This window comes from Equus quagga, chromosome 4 (genome assembly GCF_021613505.1).
Source record: "Equus quagga isolate Etosha38 chromosome 4, UCLA_HA_Equagga_1.0, whole genome shotgun sequence".
Taxonomy (NCBI): domain Eukaryota; kingdom Metazoa; phylum Chordata; class Mammalia; order Perissodactyla; family Equidae; genus Equus; species Equus quagga.
The window spans coordinates 14,559,973-14,583,426 of record NC_060270.1 but is presented as its reverse complement, the minus strand read 5'-3'; the positions used below and the strand labels follow the sequence as shown (position 1 = coordinate 14,583,426).

Genomic DNA, 23,454 nt, shown 5'->3' with positions numbered 1-23,454 from the left:
CCTGGGACTTGATCTGTTTCAGAAGGCAGGTGACCAGACAACCGCTTTCTGTTCTTTACGATGCAAACAAGAGGGATATTTTAGTGTTATAGACAGAGCACCGGCCTTGGTCTCAGAAAATCTAGGTTCATGTCCTAGCTGTGTCCCTTAATAAATGGCTTTGTGATCTTGAGCAAAACTTTTATTTTCTCTAAGCTTCAGCTTTTCTCATCAGTACAATGGGGTTATCCATATTCCCATCTCCTAATGCCATGTTCATTTTCTGTTCTTCCTTCCTGAGTAGTTTAAAGTGGTGGTTGTCAACTTGAGCTGCAGCAGAATCAAGGAAGGGGTTTATGAAAGCACAGATTGCTGTCTTTTCTCCCAGTTTCTGATTCAGTAGGTCTGTGACGGGGTCTGAGAATGTGCATTTCTAACAATTCCCAGGTGATGCTGAGGCTGGGGCACCACACTTGCAGACCCACTGGTTTAAAATGTGATCAAATATATGGTAGCTTTTATAAACTGTTAATGCCATGTAAAGGTAAAGATATGATACAACTCCTTCCCCCCAAAACTGGCAATTATTTTCCCTTCCAGATAACTGTGTAAACAATGAGGAAACTCATCTGAACATTTTTCTGCATCCAGCAGATTTTCTATAGTTTTTCAAACCAAACTGCTATGCAAATTACTTGAGGTTTATGCTAAACAATATGTTAATATTCATGTATTACTTTTTGGTTTTGATTTGTGTTTTACTTAGTTGAGCCAAGGAGAAACGACAGAACATCAAAAGGTGAAATGTCCAGACTGCAACAAGGAAATCGATGAGACCCTGAACATTGAAGCAATGGAGCTGGCCAACAGGCGTCTCTTGTCAGCACAAATCGTTAGTCCTTTATTGTATTCTTTTAAAATTACTTTTTGGCTTAAAATTATACTGAAAACTTTCTCCCTTGCTGAAAACATCTTGATTATGCTCACCTGCATAGCTTAGTAGATTGTTTACAAAGGCAAAGGGAAGTTTGGCATTATCTTAGGAATCTGCTTGACTGCAAAAAAAAAAAAAAGGAAAAGAAATCTACTCAAATTAACTCAAGTGTTTTATTATGAGGAACCAGGAATCTCACAGATCCCAGTGGCAGGAATTACAGCTGAGCGCAGTCTTCAGACATGTTATTCAGTCAGTTCTATGACACTGCCCGTCTCTGGGTCCATCTAGTTTTTCATGAAAGGATGCCACCAAGTCTGCTAATAACTGCAAGTAGAGGATAGTATGTTTTCATCTTGAATCTTGAGTAAAAATTAGAGAAATTTTGTAGCATCGCAGCACACAGAACTCTTGGGGAAATTGCTAATAACCTAGTTGCTGTTACCTATTCAGGTCAGGATCTAGGCTAGTTGCCGCGACTCAGCTTCTCCAAATGTTCGTGTTGGGCCTTCCTCATTGCGTACGGAGCTGCCATGCATTTTTCAGCTATTCCATAGGATTCCACGCCTTTGCTTGCTCCGTCGAACTTGGCAAGGGAAGCTCTATAGGGGATGGTTCTCTCTTCAGCAGTAGTCCTAGTAGACAAGCTGAGTCTCAAAGACAGCTTTTCCAAGGACCTACATGACGTCTTGAAGCAATGGAGGCAGTGCCGTGAAGGATGAACTCATGCTCATATGGTGCTTGTTCCACCAGCAGCTTTTATGAGATGCTGTCTTTGAGTCACTTGCAAATTTTTAATCTACTGCAGGAGAATATAGTATTCAAGAGCCTTCAGAATCAATGCAGCAGACTCCATGTAGAGTCTTGTTTTCCTTATTAATATCATGTGTGACTCAGGACTTATTCCTTTTATTCTTTATTCTAACCACCTGTAAAATAGAAAACTTATGCTAACTGAATGGCCTCTTAGATTCTTCCCACTTGTGATAGTCTATGTTTTCTGCAATATACATTCCATGTACCATTTTTTTCAAGGAAGGTTAGCACTGATTTAATATCCACCACCCATCCTCCTCTTTTTGCTAAGGAAGATTGGCCCTGAGCTACCATCTGTGCCCATCTTCCTCTATTTTATATGTGGCACGCCTGCCACAGCATGGTTTGACAAGTGGTGCGTAGGTCGGCACCTGGGATCTAAACCCGCACACCCCAGGCCACCAACGTGGAGTATGTGAACTTAACTACTGTGCCACTGGGCTGGCCCCATGTACCTTTTTGATTTCTTGCCTTAAATGTTTATTTTCTACTGGTATATCTTTGTTGATTTTGTGCTATGTGTTGTGTCTTAATCAGGAAATCCTATTTTTCAAAGCAGGCTGAATCTCTCTGCTCTGGTCTCTCGATCTTCATCTTACCTCATATCTTTTTAGTTCCTCTTCATCCAAGACATATTTTCATGTTTATCTCAGGTTGTTGATTTGTTTCCTGCAAACTCAACTCTAATGTTCACTGTTCCCGACTATAGTATTAATTAGTCTATTACAGTTTTTTCAGCTTTGAGAGTTTTTATTGAAATCTCAGCCAGTCCTTGTTGCCTGGGGCAGTATCTTCTCCACTATCGTATGTTAGAAGAGGAAACACAGCATGGGAAGCCCGTGGCACAGGAGAGGCAGCATACCGTAAAGCGAGGGGGAAGGGAGACAGGTTTTAAATTCAGAAAGAACTGAGTTTCCACTGTGATCTTGGGAAAACTACTTAACTCTCTGAGCCTCAGCTTTTTTATCTGTAAAATACAGATTAGAATACCTTCCTCATAAAGCTATTGAAAGAATTAAATAATTTTATTCAAAATATATACATTGATTAATTAATAATATATATATGTAAAATATATAATAATGGCAGTTATTTTGGGGAATCAGCCATTCTCTGAATTCTTCTTACATTTTGTTGTAAATAATCATTTAAACATTAACATTTTTCTAGTATCTAAATGCTTTGTCATTTGTGTTGCTAAACTCTCATGAGTTCCCATAGTATTTTTAGCTTCCTTATTTTTCCACAGACTACAGTGTTTATCTTTGAGGATACTGAAAATATTTAAATCTCACATTATTTTATAAGTATTTTAGTGAAGTTTAAGGAGAAAAATGCTACTCTATTGAATTCTTCTCATTATGGTCAAATAGCCTTTTGATCCTCATCCTCAGATTTAGTTCTATCCCTTTCTAGTATCCCCCAAGAGTAAAACCATGTTTTAATATCCGTAAATGATTGTGCAGACAGAATGTCTTCTGTGGAACCCAGGAATCTTTAGTGATATCATACATTACACTTTAGGAAGTTGGTCTGTACAATGATTCTCAACAATGTTCAGAACACTGAGGCCAGACGGTGTCAGACAGTGGTTTCCCCAGCTTCAAATGTAGTGCCCGAGGCAGAGTGGGCTCTCAATATGTGGACTGAATGAACAAATGACAGCATTCTGCACAATGGTAGCAGTTCATTTAATGCTTACAATAGACTGGAGACAACAGAGCTCTGTTGTCAATATGTTTGGGAAAATGGAATTATGTAAAGATATTAACCCAGATCCTTTAGTGAAGGATTTCTCAGAGCCTTTAATATTTGAATATGCTTTATCAACTTTTAAGATGGGGATGCAGCTTGCAGCACTTCCGACATTTATTTAGCCACAGAACTCTACTTATTTTTGAAAACCTAATAAACATCTAGCAGGATCCTAGTTTCCTGCAAAACCAGTTTGTTTCCACCGAAAGCTCAGAACTACCTTCTGCATTGATCTCATGTCTGGACTCCATAGAAAGATTCTTTTTAGAAAGATACTAGATTATCTGGGGATTTTGAATTCTTTCTCATAGATTATTTTTCCATAAAGGGAATCATAAGTTTTCATTGTCAATCCTTCTATATAATGATTTCACTCAACATTTCGTTTAGGCAAGCTACCAGAGACAATACAGGAATGAGACTCTATCCCAGAATGCGGTCCAAGTGCTGGTAGGTGTAGCAGGAAGCTTTGGCGAGAAGAAGGGAGAGTAAGTATGTTGTCAAGAGAAAGCTTCTATCCTTCTAAGCCACTGTATTTAGGAAATTGTACAAGTGAGTTTTCTTACTTTTGTCTGGTAATTTGGGATCATTAAGTACTATGTGTGTGAGCCACTGCCTGCTCTGAACCCCACCCTCAGGCTAAATCACCTACTTTCAGTTTCCCAAACTTGCTCTGCTCGTTCACACCTCTGTGCATTAGAACAAGCTGCTCCTTCTGCATGAGATGCTCTTCCCATCCTCCTTTTGCCTTCCAAAGCTGAGCTGTGGTAAACCACTCTTTCCTTTAGACTGCCTCACTAAGGTCAAAGACTCCCTTGATCCCTCCAGGCACAGCTTCTCAATGCGCATCCTCTCTTAATACTCAGCATCCACTTGGACTGATTTGTTTAGATTCCCATCTCCACAGCAACCAGTGAGTTCCTCAAAGTCAGCGTGTTAGGGAGTACCCTCAGATCATTGCCTGTGGAAGGATGAAGGATACATGATTGGGTGGAGGGAAGAGTTAAACAGCAATGCAGTTACAACCATGTCCACCCAAAGCCCAGACATACCTTCTTGTTCCAGACCACACTCCTGGTACCAAAGACACCAAAATTCCCTGCTCTAGTGCTCTTCAGCTCATTTCTAGGATCTTATTGGGCCTCTTCCCCTGGGCCATCCTCTCATAAGCAAACTAGGCCTTTGGTATGCACATCCCAAAACCTAAGAGGGATGCTGGCCTGGTGTTCACTTGCGTGTACTAGCTTGTGGTGCAGTGAGGGATAAAACCGTGCGTGGGAGGAGAAGCAACCAGACACTGGAGCGTGTTCTCATGCAGCTCCAGTACAGATTTTCAAAGACTCTTAAGAGTTTTCATTTCAAACCTAGTCATGCAAAGCATTATGATATTATATTTGTCAAGGTAGGAAGATAAAATATCTTATTTAAAATTTCATTTTCTGGAGTAGTAATGTTTAAATATATCCATACATGGTACAAGGGCTTCTGTGTACCCTCTGGCTTCAGACCCTTCAAGTGCATAGGGGACTTTAGTGGTGTTAGGGGGTGTGGGGGAGAAGGTTGGGCAAATGTGATTAATTAGAAACAATATGATGGATGCTTTAAAGAGGATAGATGCACAGTGTATTGTGTAAGTTTTTAAATGAATGAATAAATGATATGCTGAAAATGCTATCACTGCATTGTCTAGGAGAGGTTAATATAAAAAAGCAGTATCGAGAAAGTCGCCCACTGCCTTGATTTTTCCTCTTTAAATCCTCCACGAAGGCAGAAGCAACACATGCCTATGAGGACCCAGAATAAATGGACACATAGAGGAGACTGACAGTGGGAAAAGGGGTTAAAGAGTTGAAAGGACTCATAGTGGACAATGAAGGCAAATTTTGGAATATAGTACATTTTTATCCATGTTTGTAAGAGGTAAATATTGAATATTAATATGTGCAAAGCTATATGCCAGGCACTGTTGGGAATATCAAGATTAGCGAGATGATGTTCCAGTGCCCAGAGAACTTTCTATTAATTACACTTGCATTCAGTACTTGCTTCCTTGCTGGGCTGCCTTGGAGTTGATTTTGTCACTTGCTGATCTTTCCTATCAGTATCCCCACGTGTTGGGTTATCTTGTGGTGAGAAAGTAAGTCTAAGGAGAGAAAGAGTGGGGAGTTTAAACAGGGGGACCAGAATCTGTCTTAAGTGCCTACGTAATTGACTAAGAAATAATACTTTGAATACAGAGCTTATATTTGTTGACTTCTGTGTCAGGGCACAGTTTTAAACATTTTACGTGTATTACCAATTTAATGTCATAAAAATCCTATAAGTGCTATTAACATCTTCATTTTGCAAATGAGGAAAATGAGGCACAGAGAGCTTAAGTAATTTACCCAAGGTCATCTGACTAATAAATTACAGAGCTCAGGTTTAAAGCGAAGCAGCCTCACTATCCATTTAAAGACACCATACTGTTTTCCTAAATCAGGTCTAAACAGTGACCATCTTGATATAAAACAGGAATTCAGGAACCTCAATTACTTAGTAATTTGAGCTGTAAATATATCACAAACTCATTGATATCAAAGAATTTTAAGATTCATAGGAACCTGTGAAATGATCAGATCTTAGCTTAGATGTTAACTCCTTCAGGAAGACTCCCTGATTCCCCAAGACTATATTAAATGCCCCCCTTTGCGGTCCAGCATGCCCTCTTGTTCATTATCTCTGCAGCAACACTTACTACACTTTCCTGCAATGGTTATTTGCATGTCTTACTCCACTAGTCTGCTGGATCCTTAAGAGCAGGGACCGGTATTTCTTTACGGTTTATGGTTTATGCTTTTTTATGGTTTATGCCTCCTAAATGCTGGGGAGCATTTAGCAAGCATAACAGGTGTTCAATAAATATTTTACAATTAGGAATGAATCAAGTCATATACCCATTCATGATTTTCCATGTAATTACCACATTATTATATTGAATCACAGAGAATTGAATGACTTCATTCTTTTCAATTACATCAGTATCCCTGTTAGCAGAGAAATCTCCCAAATTTCAGAGTGAGAACGTTATAATCAATAGGAAGTTGAACTTAAGTTACCAATGCCCTTCCTCTGAGCCATATTTTAAGATAGGGTCTCAGACCCAGGGACGGAGCCCTAACCTCCTTCTGATGAAGACAGTGAAAGTATTTGGTCAGCAGCAGGTAAGTTCCTTATAAAACCAAGGGAATTGGCTAAGTGAGACCAAATCATAGCACATAAATCTGAGCTGTCTCAATAGAAAAGCCAGAAGAAACATGCAGACAACTTGGGACAAGTGCTACCAAAGTGTCTTTTAAGGTTTTAGACTCACTGATGTTACCGAACCTGAAGTGAGTTCGCTCACCCGTTGCACAGCAAGCCAATCTCTGACACCAGGTGTGGTGGAAGAAAGTAGGAATTTTATTTTTGCACAGCGCTGAGCAAGGAGAGAGGGCAGCTAATGCTGAAATCCCAAACTCCCCGAAAAGCTAAAAGGAAGGGTTTTTATTTGGGGTTTTAGGTAGGGGAGGGGGAGCGTATGGCCTTGCTGGTTGGAGCTTTCCCACCAGCCTGTCTTTGGCCTTGAGACACTTGCAGAGAGGAGGGAGCTCATGACCTTGCTGGTCAGCAGCTTTCTCACCAGCCCGTATCTCTTTGCGGGAGGAGATAGTCCAGGTGCTTGTCCTTGATGGTGTCTGTCTCCATGGAGAATAGTGGATTCTTGAGCCAGGAAGCCAGAGAGTAAGCAGGGAATGGGTGTTTTGCTTTTAACCCCATATTTGCTGGGTTTAATGTGGGGAAAATGATATCAGGGTCGGTATCACTGACTTCTCCAAGTAAGCATTTTAACTCTTTTACTTCACCTCTTGTATTTTTCCCATAAATTCCCTGACTACTTGCTCAGAAGGTGAAAGAAAAGAGATGGGAGGAAGTGTGAGATGGGTCGGATGCTTCATATATCCTGTCTCATTTAATTATCCCAAGCTGGCATAGATATTTTTACCTCTGTTTCACAGAGCAAACAGATTAGTGAGATAATTTGTTCATTGCCATACCAGATAATGGAAGATCCAACATGACAACCCGAAGGTATTTGCGTCTCAAATATTTGAATTATAATATGCTTTCTCTTTTTGAACCTTGATTTCTCTGCTATTTTAAACCACGTATCTCCCATTTTTGGTACTCTGTTTAATGAGTGAGCCCCACAATCTAACTTCATAATTGTGTATCTACTTATATCTATAATTTTGTGACTTGGACCTATGCCCATGAGTGTGTCTCATTCCCAGTCATCACCGTACAAAATAGGCTTCCTGCCTTCTGACGATACTGCAATAAACTCATCCTAAAAATTTTAAAGCATGTTTAAAGATTTCTGTTTTTTTTTTAGACATGTGAGTCCTGAAACAATAAAGAATTATTCTGAAAGCAAAAAAATTCTTAGCTTTATTAGAAAAGTGTTGCTCAATTGGGTGTATAATACTAAAAAGGAAAAAGGGGTCCCATCAAGGTGAGTATTTTTGAAGCTTACTAGAAATGCTTTTATATTCACTTGAAATTCCTTTTTTATTTTTTTAGATTTATATCCTGAATATTTTCCAAAATATTTTGAGGTGGTTTACAACTAAATTACTTGTACACAGATAGAAAGTTACTTAAAGAAAAAAAGAGACAGTATAATAACTTTTTTTATTATTGAGATAAATTTCACATTTTTGAGTACCATTCAGTGTTGTTTAGCATATTCACAATGTTGGGCAATCATCTCCTCTACCAAATTCCACAACATTTTCGTTGCCCCAAAGGTAAACCTGGTCCCAATTAATCAGTCACTCCCCATTCCCCCTTCTCCCCAGCTGCTGGATGGTACTACAGTCATGCATTGCATAACGACTAGCATACATTCTGTGAAACACATTGTTAGGCGATTTCATTGTTGTGTGAACATCGTAGAGTGTACTCACACAAACCGAGATGATATAGGCTACTACAAACCTACGCTATATGATATTAACCTTGTGGAACTACTGTCGCATACGTGGTCTGTCCTTAACCAAAACGTCATTATGCGGGTCATGACTGTAGTCTGCTTTCTGTCTCAGCGAATTTACCTATTCTGAATATTCCATGTAAATAGACTGATACGGTATGTAGCATTTTGTTTCTGGCTTCTTTCACTCAACATAATGTTTTCATCCAGGTTGTAGCATATATCGGTAGCAAAAGGTTCATCTACTTTGTACATATATCAATACTTTATTCCTTCTTATGGCTGAATAATAGCCCATTGTATGGATATACTATATTTTGTTTGCCATTTCATCAGTTGATGGACATTTGGATTGTTTTTACCTTTTGCTATTGTGAACAGTGCTGCTATCAATATTTGTGTACAAGTATTTGTTTGAACACCTGCTTTCCATGCACCTAAGAGTGAAATTGTTGGATCATATGATAATTTTATGTTTAACATCTTGAGGAGCCACCAAATTGTTTTCCACAGCTGCTGGGCAATTTTGAAATCAGGAAGTGTGAGTCCATCAACTTTGCTTTTCTTTTTCAAATTTGGTGTAACTCTTTGGAGTTCCTTGCAATTCCATATGAATTTTAGGATTAGCATGTCTATTCCTGAGTGTCATTGAGATTTTCATAGGGACATTGAATTTATAGATTACATTGGGTAGTATTGCTACCTTAACAATATTAACCTTTCCAATTAATGAGCACAGGATGTCTTTTCATTTATTTAGATCTTCCCTAATTTCTTTCAAGAATGTTTTATAGTTTTCAGTATTCAAGTTTTCGGTTGACTTTAATTTTAAGTATTTTTTATGTTATTGTAAATGAAATTGTTTTCTTAATTTAATTTTTGGACTATTCCTTCCTAATGTGTAGAAATACAACTGATTTTTGTATAGTGATCTTGTATCCTGAAGATTTGCTGAATTCACTTATTAGCTCTAGTTGTTTTCTGTGATTTCTCTAAGATTTTCTCTATGTAAGATCATATCATCTATGAATAGAGATAATTTTGCTTCTTCCTTTTCATTTTGGATAGCTTTTATTTCTTTTCTTAGATTCAAGAGGAGAAAATATAGACCCTTCTTCTCAGTAGGAGTATCAACGTTTGTGTGGCTATCTTTAATCCACCACACTCAATAAATACCAAAAGGATATTTTTGTACCACAGTTCTTTTAAAGCCTTCAATACTGACTTAAGCTACAACTTCCTGAGTAATTATTTCTGTTGATGAAACTTAAAGAAAGGGAGATTTGAAAAAGAATTGATAGTCAATGCATCCTTTAGGCTATCTCTTAAATATCATTCATCTTAAAGTGGGTAGATTCTGGAGTCAGATGGCTTGGTTTAGAATACTAGTCTACACCATTTATTAGCTGAATGATCTTTTCAGGTCCCAGTTTTCTTATCTGCAAAATAGTATAGTAATATCTATGTCATATTCTGGATGCATCTGGCAAAATAACTGACACATAATATGTTCTCAGATATGCTAGTTGGGTTCTCCTCTGCCTACCTCATGGGATGGTTCTCAAGATTATGTAGGGTATATAGAAAGCTTTAATCCTGGGACTAGCACTGGGTAAGCAGTTAATAAATGTTAGCATTTATTACTATGTACGGAATACCATTCCGTTCAAAATTGAGTTTTCTAGCCAATGGATGAAGTAACTATCAAAGATCAACAAACACAGAAGGAAACAAAGAGAATCAGCAGAAATAACAGCAGATTTATGTTTCTAAGACTTCAGTTATTAGAATTATGCAATATGGACTGTAAGATAAGTATTACTGAAATGTTGAAATTAATAAGTGATGGAATTACAAACATGACGAGGTCAATCACCAAAAGAAACTGAATAGAAAATGGAAAAATATATATAATTCTTAAAATTAAAAATTCAACTTAAATTATTCAGAATTGAATAAAAATGTATACAGTATATCTAATTTAGAGGGATGCAGCTAAAGCTACACAAAGAATGTTAAATGCATAGCATTGACAGGACTTCCATATCAATGTCAAGGCTCTGATAGGAAAATATCAGGACCCTGAGATCTGAAGTGGTAGCTCTTGGGTGAACAAACCTCAGGATCTTGGAACCCCACATTCTCATGAATACTCTGGCCTGGCAGAAGCAGTCGCCTCTCCCCTGCTAGAGCATAATAGCCTCATATCACCTTCAGATGCTGCAAAGACATGACAAGAGGAAGCATCACAAAATGAAGGTTAGTCTCTGCCACCTTTCATTGCTTCCAAAATAATTACCCAGCTCAAGTCTCAGCACAGCTAGAGTGGAAATACAGAGCCTTCTCCAAGAGATTACAACTTATCTACTGAAGGAATTTCAGGAGCTGCCTAATACTAGCAAATGCTAGTAGAACATATAAGAGAATGGATCTTGAGGATATTGGACCAGAAGTTTGCAACATAAGACCACATTGGGGAGAATTTATTGGCACAGTGGTCTTATCCATGATGATTCAGGGATGATTCTGTCAAGGACACTTGGAGCTGGTACTATTACACTTCTGGGATGGTTCTTTGAAGCTTGACCAGATGAATAACCTACAGTAGATGAAATGAATATGATAAAAATTGGAATGTTTAACTAGATTTATTATATAAGAATGAAGAACCAACCACATGACGTTGTTTCTTGGGAAGGCCCAGAGAACATTTCCCTTCACCAAGGCAATCGTGAGAACCTCAAAGATAGGTGTCCTCTGCAAGACATGGTTGACAGTAGAGGCTGCCATGGAATTGGTCTTTTTAGCATCAAAAGGATTCAAGAATGGAGAGAGAGCTGATGAGCAAAAGGATGAGATCAACTACTGCAAAGGAAAATCATGATCCCTCCCTCACCCCTTCTCTCAATCTAAGTCAATTCTCAGAACCAGAGTCCTTGAGAAAAGACCGCAACAATACCACAAGTATATAGGTAAATAGTCCCTCGATCTTTTCTCAAGTGGACCTTTAGTCACTTTACCAGAGTTACTGTGCATTGGGAAAAGAGAATACCCAGACTTTTATAGGACTTTGGGATATGGCATTTAAAATGATACTGATATGAAAGGTTTATAATGTCATCACGGTCCTCAAGTTAGACTAGGAGCTTTGATTCTAGATGATATATGGAGTTTCTGACCCAGTCTGTCTCATAGAAGTCCAGTAGGTCTACTCTCTGTTTATTTCCCTGAGTCCGTAAGTGTATAATTGGAATGAATATACTTAGCATCTAGCCAAACATTCATATTGTCTCGCTAACCTATAGAATGAGAATCATTATGGCAGGAAGGGCCAAGTGGCCAAGTGGAACCCCTGGACAAAATAGTAATAAGAAGCAATATAGCATTCTAGAAGGAGGTAAGAAATTAATACCAACGTTACAGATTTAAAGGAATTGTGAGTAATCTCCATCATATCCCCTTCAATTCATCTATCTGGCATAAAAAAAGTCAGATTATACTCAATCATAAACTTAAGCAAAAGGTAACTTCGAGTGCAAAGCTGTACCAGATATGATTTTATTGCTGGAAGAAATCAAGAAAAGCAGTCTGTGGTCTGGTCCGAGATGGCAACTTAGGAGGCCCTTGAACTCAACTCCTCCCATGGATACACTGAATCTACAGCTACACATGGATCAATTCCCTCTGAAAGAAATCCAGAAACTAGCTGAATGACTTCTGCGCATCAGGCTAATGAGAAAATACCTACATTGAAATGGGTAGGAAAGGCTGAGACACACTCTTACCATAAAACCCACCCTCTGGAACAGAGACATACAATCAGAAAGGAATTCACAGCTCCCAGCTTTTCCCTGAGAAGGAAGAAGTTTGGACCCAGCATTTAGTGCCCCAACTTTTAAGACTTCCATCTGAGAGATGGGCCCCCAAAACACATAGCTCTGAAAGCTAATGGGGCTTACATTCACAAGATCCACAAGATTAGAGAAGGCAAAGTAATAATTCTTAATAAGCTTGCAAAGATAGTGTCTCCCCAGAAGGAGCTTGTGCAAAAGTCTGGCACCCTGGCTTTTGTGACTGCTACCCAGAGGACATACCCTTTTATTATTATCTGGCTCTAGTGGCCAGTGGAGCTTGCATTCAAGGGTCCACTGGAATGTAGCAAATAAAGAGACACTTTTCAACTGGCTGCCCTCCAGAGCTCAGTACAGAAGCAGACAGAAATGCCCATCTCCCAGTCTTTCTCTGAAAGAAGTCTATTTGCATACATCAAAAGCTGCTACCTGAGGGCACTGGCTTCTAATCAACCTGCATATAACTGCTGAATAAGATCCTACCCCTTGGGACACAGACAGGTCTTAGCATACCCTCAATTACTGGGAGCCACTAAGAACAAATAAGGCAGCTTGGACAATCACAAAGGTTTGAGAGACAACTGAGAGCTCAGGCTGGGCGGAATGATTAGCTTCATCTCTTACACAAGATCACTTCATCAAAGCTGGGAGAGGTGGCTTTTTGATCTAATGCACAGGAACCAGCACAGAGAATAAAGGAAAATGAAGAGACAGAGGAGTATATTCCAAACAAAAGAACTGGATAAAACTCCAGAAATAGATCTTAATGAAACTGAGATAAGTGATTTATCTGATAGATCAAAATAGCAATCATAAAGTTGCTTACCAAGGTCAGGAGAAGAATGCATGAACAAAGAGAGAATTTCAACAAAGAGACAGAAAACATAAGAAAGTACCAAATAGAAATCACAGAGCTGAAGAATACAACAACTGAGCTGAAAAATTCAGTAGAGGGGCTAAACAGCAGACTAGATCAAGCAGAATAAAGGATCAGTGAACTCAAAGACAGGGTAGTGAAATTCATCCAATCAGAGGAGCAAAAAGAAAAAGATAGCTTAAAGGATTTATGGGACGCCATCAAGCAGACCAATATTCACATTATAGGGGTCCCAGAAGGAGAACAGAGACAGAAAAGGGCAGAAAGCTTATTCAAAGAAATAATGGCTGAAAACTTCCCTAACTTGGAGAAAGAAACAGATATCCAGATCCAAGAAACTCAGAGAGTTCCAAATACAATGATTCCAGAGACCTACACTGAGACACATTATATAATTAAATTGTCAAAAGTTAAAGATAAGGAGAGAATCTTAAAAGCATCAAGAGAAAAAAAACTTGTTATGTAGAAGGGAACCTCCCATAAGACTATCAGATTTTTCAGCAGAAATTTTGCAGGCCAGAAGACAGTGTCATGATATAGTCAAAGTACTGAGAGGAAAAAAACTCTGCTAACCAAGAATACTCTACACAGCAAAGTTAAAATAGATTGTTATAAATAAAAGATGTTTTACATAAGCCTTGTGGTAACCACAAAGTAAAAGCCTATAGTAGATAAACAGAAGATAGAGAGAAAGGAATATAAGCATACCACTACAGAAAATTGTCAAGTCAGAAAGATGGAAAGCAAAAGAAGATAGGCACAAAAGAATTACAAATTAGCCAGAAAACAATAATCAAAGTGGCAATAGTAAATCCATATCTATCAATAATTACTTTAAATGTAAATAGACTAAATTCTCCAATCAAAAGACACAGAGTGACTGAATGGATTTTAAAAAAATGATACAACTATACACTGCCTAGAAGAGACTCATTTCAGTTTTAGGACACACACAGGCTGAGAGTGAAGTGATGGAAAAAAGATGTTCCATGCAAATGGAAACCAAAATAAAACTGAAGTATCAGACAAAATAGACTTTATGACAAAGACTGTAATGAGACAAATAATTATATGATGCTATCATGACATAATTATATCATTATATACAATTATATAATGATAAAGGGGTCAATCCAATGAGAGAATATAACATTTGTAAATATTATTCACCCAACATAGGAGCACCTAAATATATAAAGCAAATATTAGCAGATCTAGAGGGAGAAATAGACAGCAAAACAATATTGTAGGGCACTTCAACACCCCACTTTAAACAACGGGTAGATCACCTGGACAGAAAATCAATAAGGAAACATCAGATCTAAACTACAGTTTAGACCAGATGGACCTAACAGATATTTACACAACATCTCATCCAACAGCAGCAGAACATACACTTTCTTCTCAAGTGCACAGAGAACAGATGATATGCTAAGCCACAAAACAAGTCTTAATAAATTTAAGAAGATTGAAATGATATGAAACATCTTTTCTGACTAAAATGATATGAAATTAGAAATCAAGTACAAAGAGAAAACTGGAAAACTCACAAATATGTGGAGATTAAACAACATGCTACTAAACAACCAATGGGTCAAAGAATAAATCAAAAGGAGAATAAAAAAAATCTTGAGAAAAATGAAAATGAAAATACAACACACCAGAGGTCAGCCCTGTGGCCAAGTGGTTAAGTTCGCGAACTCCGCTTTGGTGGCCCAGAGTTTCACCGCTTCAGATCCCGGGTGTGGGCCTCCTCAGGCCATGCTGAGGCGGCATCCCACATGACACAACTAGAAGGACCCAAAACTAAAAAATATATATGCAGCTATGTACTGGGGAGATTTGGGGAGAAAAAGCAGAAAAAAAGATTGGCAATAGTTGTTAGCTCAGGTGCCAATCTTTAAAAAAAACTACAACACATCAAAAGTTATGGAATGAAGCAAAAACAGTTCTAAGAGGGAAGTTCATAGCAATAAACACCTACATTAAGAAGCAAGAAAGATCTCAAATAAATAACCTAACTTTACAGTTCAACGAACTAGAAAAGGACAAATTAAGCCCAAAGGTAGTAGAAAGAAGGAAATAACAAAGATCAGAGTGGAAATAAACAAAGTAGAGACTAAAAAGACAATAGAAAAGATCAATGAAACTAAGAGCTGTTTTCTTGAAAAGATAAACAAAATACACACACCTTTAGCTAGGCTTATCAAGAAAAGAGAGAGAAGACTCAAACAAATACAAATAGAAATGAAGGAGGAGATATTACAATTGATACTACACAAATGCAAAGAATCATAAGAGACTACTGTGAAAAATTATGCACCAACAAACTGGACAAGCCAGAAGAAATGTATAAATTCCTAGACCATACAACTTCCAACTCTGATTCAGGAAGAAATAGAAAATTTCAACAGGTCAATTACTAGTAAATATATAGAATCAGTAATAATAAACCTCCCAACAAACAAGCCTAGGACCAGAAGGCTCCACTGGTGGCTTCTATCAAACATTTAATGAAAAATTAATATCAATCCTTCTCAGACTCTTCCAAAAAATACAAGAGGAAGGAATACACCCATACCTGTTTTACAAGGTGAGCATTACCCTGATACCAAAACCAAACAAGGACATTACAAGAAAATAAAATTATAGGCCAATATCCCTAGATGCAAAAATCCTCAATAAAATATTAACAGACCAAATTCAATAATACATTTAAATGGTCATATACCATGATCAAGTGGAATTTATTCCAGGGATGTAAGGATGGTTCACCATCCTCAAATCAATTAATGTTATACACCACGTTAAGAAAATGAGAATAAAAATCATATGATCATCTCAATAGATGCAGAAGAAGCATTTGACAAAATTCAACATCATGCATGATAAAAATTCTCAACAAACTGGGTATAGAGGGAATGTACCTAAACATAATAAAGGCTATGTATGGCAAGACCACAGCTAACATCATACTCAAGGATGAGAAGCTGACAGTTTTTCCTCTAAGATCAGGAAGAAGACAAGGATGCCTACTCTCACCACCTTATTCAACATAGTAGTGGAAGTCCTAGCCAGAGCAATTAGACAAGAAAAAGAAATAAAAGGCAACCGAATCAGAAAGGAAGAAGTAAAACTGTCTCTATTTGCAGATGACATAATATTATATATAGACAGCCCTAAAGCCTCCATCAAAACCTGTTAGAACTAATAAACAAATTCAGTAAAGTCACAGGATACAAAATCGATATAGAAAAATCAGTAACATTTCTATACACTAATAACAAACTAGCAGAAACAGAAGCTAAGCAAACAATCCCATTTAAAATTGCATCAGAAAGAGTAAAATATCTAGGAATAAATCTAACCAGGGAGGTGAAAGACCTGTACACTGAATACTATAAGACATTGATGAGAGAAACTGAAGAAGACACAAATAAATGGAAATATATTCTGTGCTCATAGATCAGAAGAACTAATTTTGTTAAAATATCCAATTACCCAAAACAATCTACAGATTCAATGCAATCCCTATCAAACTTCCAATGACATTTTTTACAAAAATTTTTAAAAATCCAAAAACTTGTACAGAACTACAAAAGACCCTGAATAACCAAAGCAATTCTGAGAAAGAAGAACAAACGGAGGTATCACACTTGTTGGTTTTAAACTATATTACAAAGTTGTAGTAATCAAATAGTAGGCGTTGGCATAAAAACAGACACACAGGTCAATGGAACAAAATAGAGAACCCAGAAATAAAACCATGAATGTATGGTCAATTAATTTATGACAAAGGAGCCTAGACTACACAATAGGAAAATGATAGTCTCTTCAATAAATGGTGTTGGGGAAACTGCACAGCCACATGCAAAGGAATGAAACTAGACCACTATTTTACACCATACACAAAAGTCAACTCAAAATAGAGTAAAGACTTGAACATAAGACCTGACACCATAAAACTAGAAAAAACATGGGGGTAAGCTCCTTGATATCTGTCTTTACAGTGACTTTTTGGATTTGACACCAAAAGCAAAGGCAACAAAAACAAAAATCCAGTGCGACTACATCAAACTAACAAGCTTCTGCACAGCAAAGGAAACCGTCAACAAAATGAAAAGGCAACCTATGGAACGGGAGAAAATATTTGCAATTCATATACATGATAAGGGGTTAACATCCAAAATATTTCAAGAACTCATGCAACTCAACAGCCAAAAGAAAACAAGCAATATGATTTTAAAAATGAACAGAGGAACTAAATACACAGTTTTCCAAAGGAGACATACAAATGGTCAACGGATACATGAAAAGGTGCTTAACATCACTATCAGAGAAAGGCAAATCAAAACCACAAGGAGCTATCACCTCACACCTGTTAGAATGCCTCCCCTCAAAAGGACAAAAGATAATAAATGTTGGTGAGGATGGATGTGGAGAAAATGGAACCCATGTGCACTGTTGGTGGGAATGTAAATTGGTGCAGCCACTATGGAACACAGTATGGAGGTTCTTCAAAAATTAAAAATAGGACTACCATATGATTCAGCAATCCCACTTCTGGGTATATATCCAAAGGAAATAAAAGCAGGATATCAAAGAGATATCTGCACTCTCTTCTTCATTGCAGGATTATTCACAATAGCCAAGATATGGACATAACCTAAGTGTACATCAACGGATGAACAGATAAAGAATATATTATATATATTGGTACAGTTTGGTAAAAGGTTACAAACGTTCAGCTATAACCTGAGTATGGTGTGAGGACCTAATGTGCAGCCTGGTGACTATAGCTGATAACACTGTATTGTATAATTGAAATTTGCTAAGAGAGTAGAATGTAAATGGTCTCACCCTCCAAAAAAGATAATTATATGAGGTAATGGATGTGTTCATTAACTAGGTGTGGGGAATGTTCTCACAATCTGTATGTATATCAAACCACCATGTTGTACACTTTAAATATCTACAATTTTATATGTCAATTATACCTCAATAGAGCTGAAATAAAGATAAAAGAAAGAAAAGAAAAGCAGTCTGGAGAGAGGACTGAGAAGGGCAGAGGCTGTGTTACCGTGCAGTCAACAAGGCCTACACTCTGTGGCTTCTCTCTCACCTGGGCACTGCCTGAGGCCTTGGAGGTCCCTGGCAATTTGATGACAGGATCATCCATGTATTCATAGTTTCACCTTCTTCTTAAATAAGGCCCAAGTTGTAAAATTTTTGGATCATAAATAACACAGATCTACCTCTGAGAATGGGAAAGCGACTGAGCACTTACCCAATCGTCAATCTGTAATTGAGTAATCGCTTCATTTGAGTTTTACCAATAATAATCCGTGATTATACTACTTGAATATTTAAAAAATAAAATTAAAATGCTTAACGTAAAAATCCTCTCATCTACAATTCCACTCTCTAGCATACTTGGTATGAAAACTATTTTTTAAAGCATATTCATTAATTTAAATTTTTTGATAAAATGTGGACCCACACTGTTCTGCTACCACACATCCTCAGATCTGTTCCAGATTTTATGCCTTGACAAAGAAAGATGCTCGTGATAACTATTGAGAGAAAACAAAACTTACAAGACAATATGTATGATATAACTTATTTTGTGTTTATAGATAGTGATGATATTAAAAAAATTGGAACAATATTCAAATTGTTAATAGTAGTCATCCTTGTGAAGTGAAATTATTGGAAGGTGGGAGAGATTCCCTCTGTTTTGTTTTGTTTTTTAATATTTCCAGCTTGAATTATCCCTGTCTTGTGACCAAAAGTATTTCTATTAAAAGTAAAAGTAAAAATGAATGAGGGGTGAAGAATGTGAGAAAGAAAGAGGAGAAACCAGCTTCAAGACATTTAGCAAAGGAGGATTTTTTTTTTCCGCTGAGAAGCCATCACATCCCATTGGCTTATGTATTTTATTTTATTTATTTATTTTTTAACTTTTTTGTATTTTTTTATTTGGTAAACCAATCCTTTTATTTTTAATTTTTTATTTTATTATTTTTTTTATTGCATTAACATTGGTTTATAACATTGCATAAATTTCAGGTGTACATCGTAATATATTTCGAATTCCATGTAGATTACTTCACATTCACCACCCAAAGACTAATTACCATCCATCACCGTACACATGTGCCTAATCACCTCTTTTGCTCTCCTCCCTCCCCCTTCCCTGGTAACTACCAATCCAATCTTCTGTTGCTATGTGTTTGTTTGTCGTTTTTGTCTTCTGCTTATGAGTGAGATCATACGGTATTTGACTTTCTTCCTCTGACTCATCTCACTTAACATAATACCCTCAAGGTCCATCTATGTTGTCACAAATGGGCAGATTCCATCATTTCTTATGGCTGAGTAGTATTCCATTGTGTATAAATACCACATCTTCTTTATCCATTCGTCCCTTGCTGGGCACCTAGGTTGCTTCCACGTCTCGGCTATTGTGAATTATGCTACGGTGGACATCAGGGTGCATGTAACTTTATGCATTTCTGTTTTCAAGCTCTTTGGATGAATACCCAGTGGTAAAATAGCTGGATCATGCTGTAAATCTATTTTTAATTTTCTGAGGAAACTCCATACTGCTTTCCACAGTGGCTGCACCAGTTTGCACTCCCACCAGCAGTGTACAAAGGTTCCCTTCTCAGAGGAGGAAATTCGTAGGACAGTGTCTGAAGTAGGATGCCAGAAATTTTAGGTAACAACTTCCCAGAATTAAGCTGGGCTCTGTAGCTATTGATGATTAGAACAGAACTGAGCATATGATAAAAATAATCCAATGTGATTCTTTTATCAGATAAAACTCTCTCTTTTTTTACAGACATTTCTTTCTTCGTATATGCCATAAAATAGTATTTACTGATGAATTCGAGTACGTTGGATACCTTGTGATACTAATGAATTTGTTTCCTATTATAATTTCTTGGATACCCGGGTTAAATACTATCTACGAGCAGGAATTAAGACATTCTAACTACTCTTTTCTTGCATTTTATATCTTGGAGGCCCTACTTAAGGTAATCTAACTGTGTGTGTGTGTGTGTGTGTGTGTGTGAATGTGTTATTTTTCTAAGAGGAAGATTTCCCAACTTCATTTTTCAACATTAGCTACAGACAGTTTTCTAAAGGAGTGTATGAAATTCTCCCTCACTTCTCAAACAAGCTTTAACTTTTAAAGATGATTTCTTAGGGTAAATCAATAGAAAATATATATACTTTAAGGACTGAGTTTGTATTTGCAGAAATAAATTTTAAAATGGTGTGTGTCAAAGGGACCTAGAGTGAGTTTCAAAGGTGTTGGCAGTGTTCTTAAACTTAGCAGGGTGGTGAGTACGTGGTTGGTCATTTCATTATTTTTGTACTAGACAGGTATACTGTTGGATAGGTATATTATTAGGTATTCAATTATATTTGAAATCATTTCATAATTTGATTTTTTAAGTCCAATATAAGCGTAGTTGTTAAATAATGAAAATATACACTCACAAACTGATAATATTGTGTCAGATGGTTCAAGTTGTAATATAAAATATTTTTAGCAAAAAGATTTAAATAGATGAATTTAAATCTTATATTTGGACAAAATAAATGAATTTCAAATCTTTACTGGAAAATGTAAATGCTACTGCTGAGCCATGATATTTGAAGGTGGGGATAGATTTACATTCAATCACACTGTATGTAAAAAAATTCCAAGTTAGTTGGAAAGACCATAGGAGATTTCATATAACTAAGAGTAAAAAACAAGACAATTAGGGTTAGTGAGGTGTTCCCTAAAATCATTTAATATGGAGGCCAGCCCAGTGGCATAGTGGTTAAGTTCACGCACTCCACTTCAGCAGCCCAGGATTCACGGGTTTGGATCCTGGTTGCTGACCTAGACACCATCATCAAGCCATGCTGTGGCAGCATCCCACATACAAAATAGAGGAAGATTGGCACAGATGTTAGCTCAGGGACAATCTTCCTCAAGTAAAAAGAGGAAGATAGGCACCAAATGTTAGCTTAGGGCCCTTCTTTCTCACCAAAAAGCAAAAAAAAAGGAAAGAAATCATGTAATACATGCTATAGTAGAAAGAGCACTGAACAGGAGTCAGGAGACTTGGCTCTGGTTTTGTTTTTCTCTGACAAACTGTTAGCTGTTTATCAAGTTACTGATCTTTTCCCAACCTCCATTTGTTCTTCTAGAAAATGTCAGGGTTGGCCTAAATGATAGATGAAGATCCCTCTAGCTCTATTATTCTTTGTACTTTGCCAAATGTAAGCTGCTGTCATAGCCATCACAGCCACCGCTTCATTCAATCAGGCCCACTTAAGACAGCAGAACTGGACTGCAGAGGTGTCATCACACTTCATAGCTGAAAGGATGTTCTCAACTGTGCAATCCCATTCTTGACTCTCCCTTCTACTTAAGTCAAGATTCATCCTCACTGCTCAATCTGCAAACTCGCCTTCACTTATCATTTCCTTCACTCTCTTTACTATTTAGTTCAGTTCTGCCCTCTTTGTACTGTGCCTTTTTAAATATCCATTGTGTTTATGCCTTGCATTTTATAGATGAGGGACCTGAGTCTCTGATAAGTTGTGTAACTTGTCTAAGGTCACACAGCTAATGAATAGTAAAGTTGGAATCCAGTCCTTCAAAGTTTGTGTTCTTTTTTTTTTTTGTAGATTGGCACCTCAGCTAATATCTGTTGCCAATGTTTTTTTTTCTTTCTTCTTCTCCCCAAAGCCCCTCAGTACATAGTTGTATATTCTAGTTGTGGTCCTTTTGGTTGTGCTATGTGGGACACTGCCTCAGCATGGCCTGATGAGTGATGTCATGTCCGCGCCCACGGTCCAAACTGGTGAAACCCTAGGCCACCAAAGCAGAGCGCGAGCTTAACCGCTTGGCCGTGGGGCCAACTCTGTTTTCTTTCTAATATACAGTGCTGCCTTAGAATTCCATACTTGTATTTTCAACATTTTCCCAAAACATTCCTTAACCTGTTAGAGGAATGCGTTTTTTGAAACTTTCCCAGAGGAAGGGTAATCACTCTTCTGCATCCGAGAGCCAGAGGCTGGCATTACCTGAACTTCAGCCATTCTTTGACAACCTTATATTCAACAAATCCCTCTTCCTTTGAAGTCTACGCTATCCTTTTATGCCAGGCTCTTCCTCTCCTGTGACTCTATTCTAGTGACCTCCAGAATACTCCTTCATGTTTCTGAATATTTGGTATCTGGATAAAGTCTTAACTTTTATACCTGTTTTTTCAAGTTCCTAAGAGAATGACCCCACCTATATACTCTGTTTCCATAAGAAGGAAATGAGACGTCTACAAGAGGCTAAACAGTGACTTGGGCAGGACCTCACAAGACCAGGATCTGGTCTTCTACTTCCTAGATTCAGACACTGAATTTCCTCAGCCCAGCCAAATGTGAGCAGACTCAAGAGAAATGACTCTCTACCACTAAACACACAGGAGTCTGTTAATAAACGTGGCAATTTCTTAATTTATAATGGAGCATAGGCTTTCCCTGGGGCATGAATATGTCTGTCTCCTACACATTCTTTGAATCATAGCGGGTAGGGGGACCAAGCTGCTAAAGGAAAACAAATTAATCAAAATTACAAATCAGTATCTTAAACATTATAATACAGAAACACACAGGGTGTTATAAGAAAAAACAAGAGTTTTTTACACAGAATAGTAGGGTCAGAGGAGAAAGACTTTTGAGGAAAGCAGATGCATGAGTTGAATTTTGAATAATGAATAGGAGTCAAACTAGAGAATAAATACGTGAATACGTAGCATAACGGGCAACAGAAACAAGGGGAAACTTAGAGGCAACACTGTGACACATGCAAGGAGCATCATGCCCAGTGACAGAAGTTTAGGGATATGTTGGTCAGGGTGGAGATTGGAGAGGTGTCAAATTTGTGTGGAGGATGTGGGAAATGAGACAAGAAACATAGATGTGAATTAAATAATAAAGAGCCTCATAGGTCATGCTATCTTGTGCACTTCGCTGGTATCTACTGCCATCCATGGTGTAATGACTCCCAAATTCCTATCTCCAGCTCAGATTTTATCCAGAGCCTCACACCATATAGACAACTGATGACTGGATCTCTTTAACAAAATACTGTGCCAACATCTCAAACAGCATATTCGAAACACATATATCTTCTCTGAACCTACTTTTCCTTCAAAGTTCCACT

At 37.5% G+C, this 23,454-nt stretch overlaps 1 protein-coding gene across 1 annotated transcript in view; it reads left to right on the top strand.

Annotated features, from left to right (window-relative positions):
* The window catches only part of SLC9C1 (solute carrier family 9 member C1), an 87,370-nt gene that overhangs the window by 41,483 nt on the left and 22,433 nt on the right, over positions 1-23,454 (top strand). Inside the window, exons 12-15 of the mRNA XM_046658798.1 lie at positions 746-871; positions 3,875-3,972; positions 7,899-8,018; positions 20,071-20,266. Of these exons, the coding sequence (XP_046514754.1) occupies positions 746-871; positions 3,875-3,972; positions 7,899-8,018; positions 20,071-20,266 (540 nt within the window). The remainder of the gene's footprint in view (positions 1-745; positions 872-3,874; positions 3,973-7,898; positions 8,019-20,070; positions 20,267-23,454) is intronic.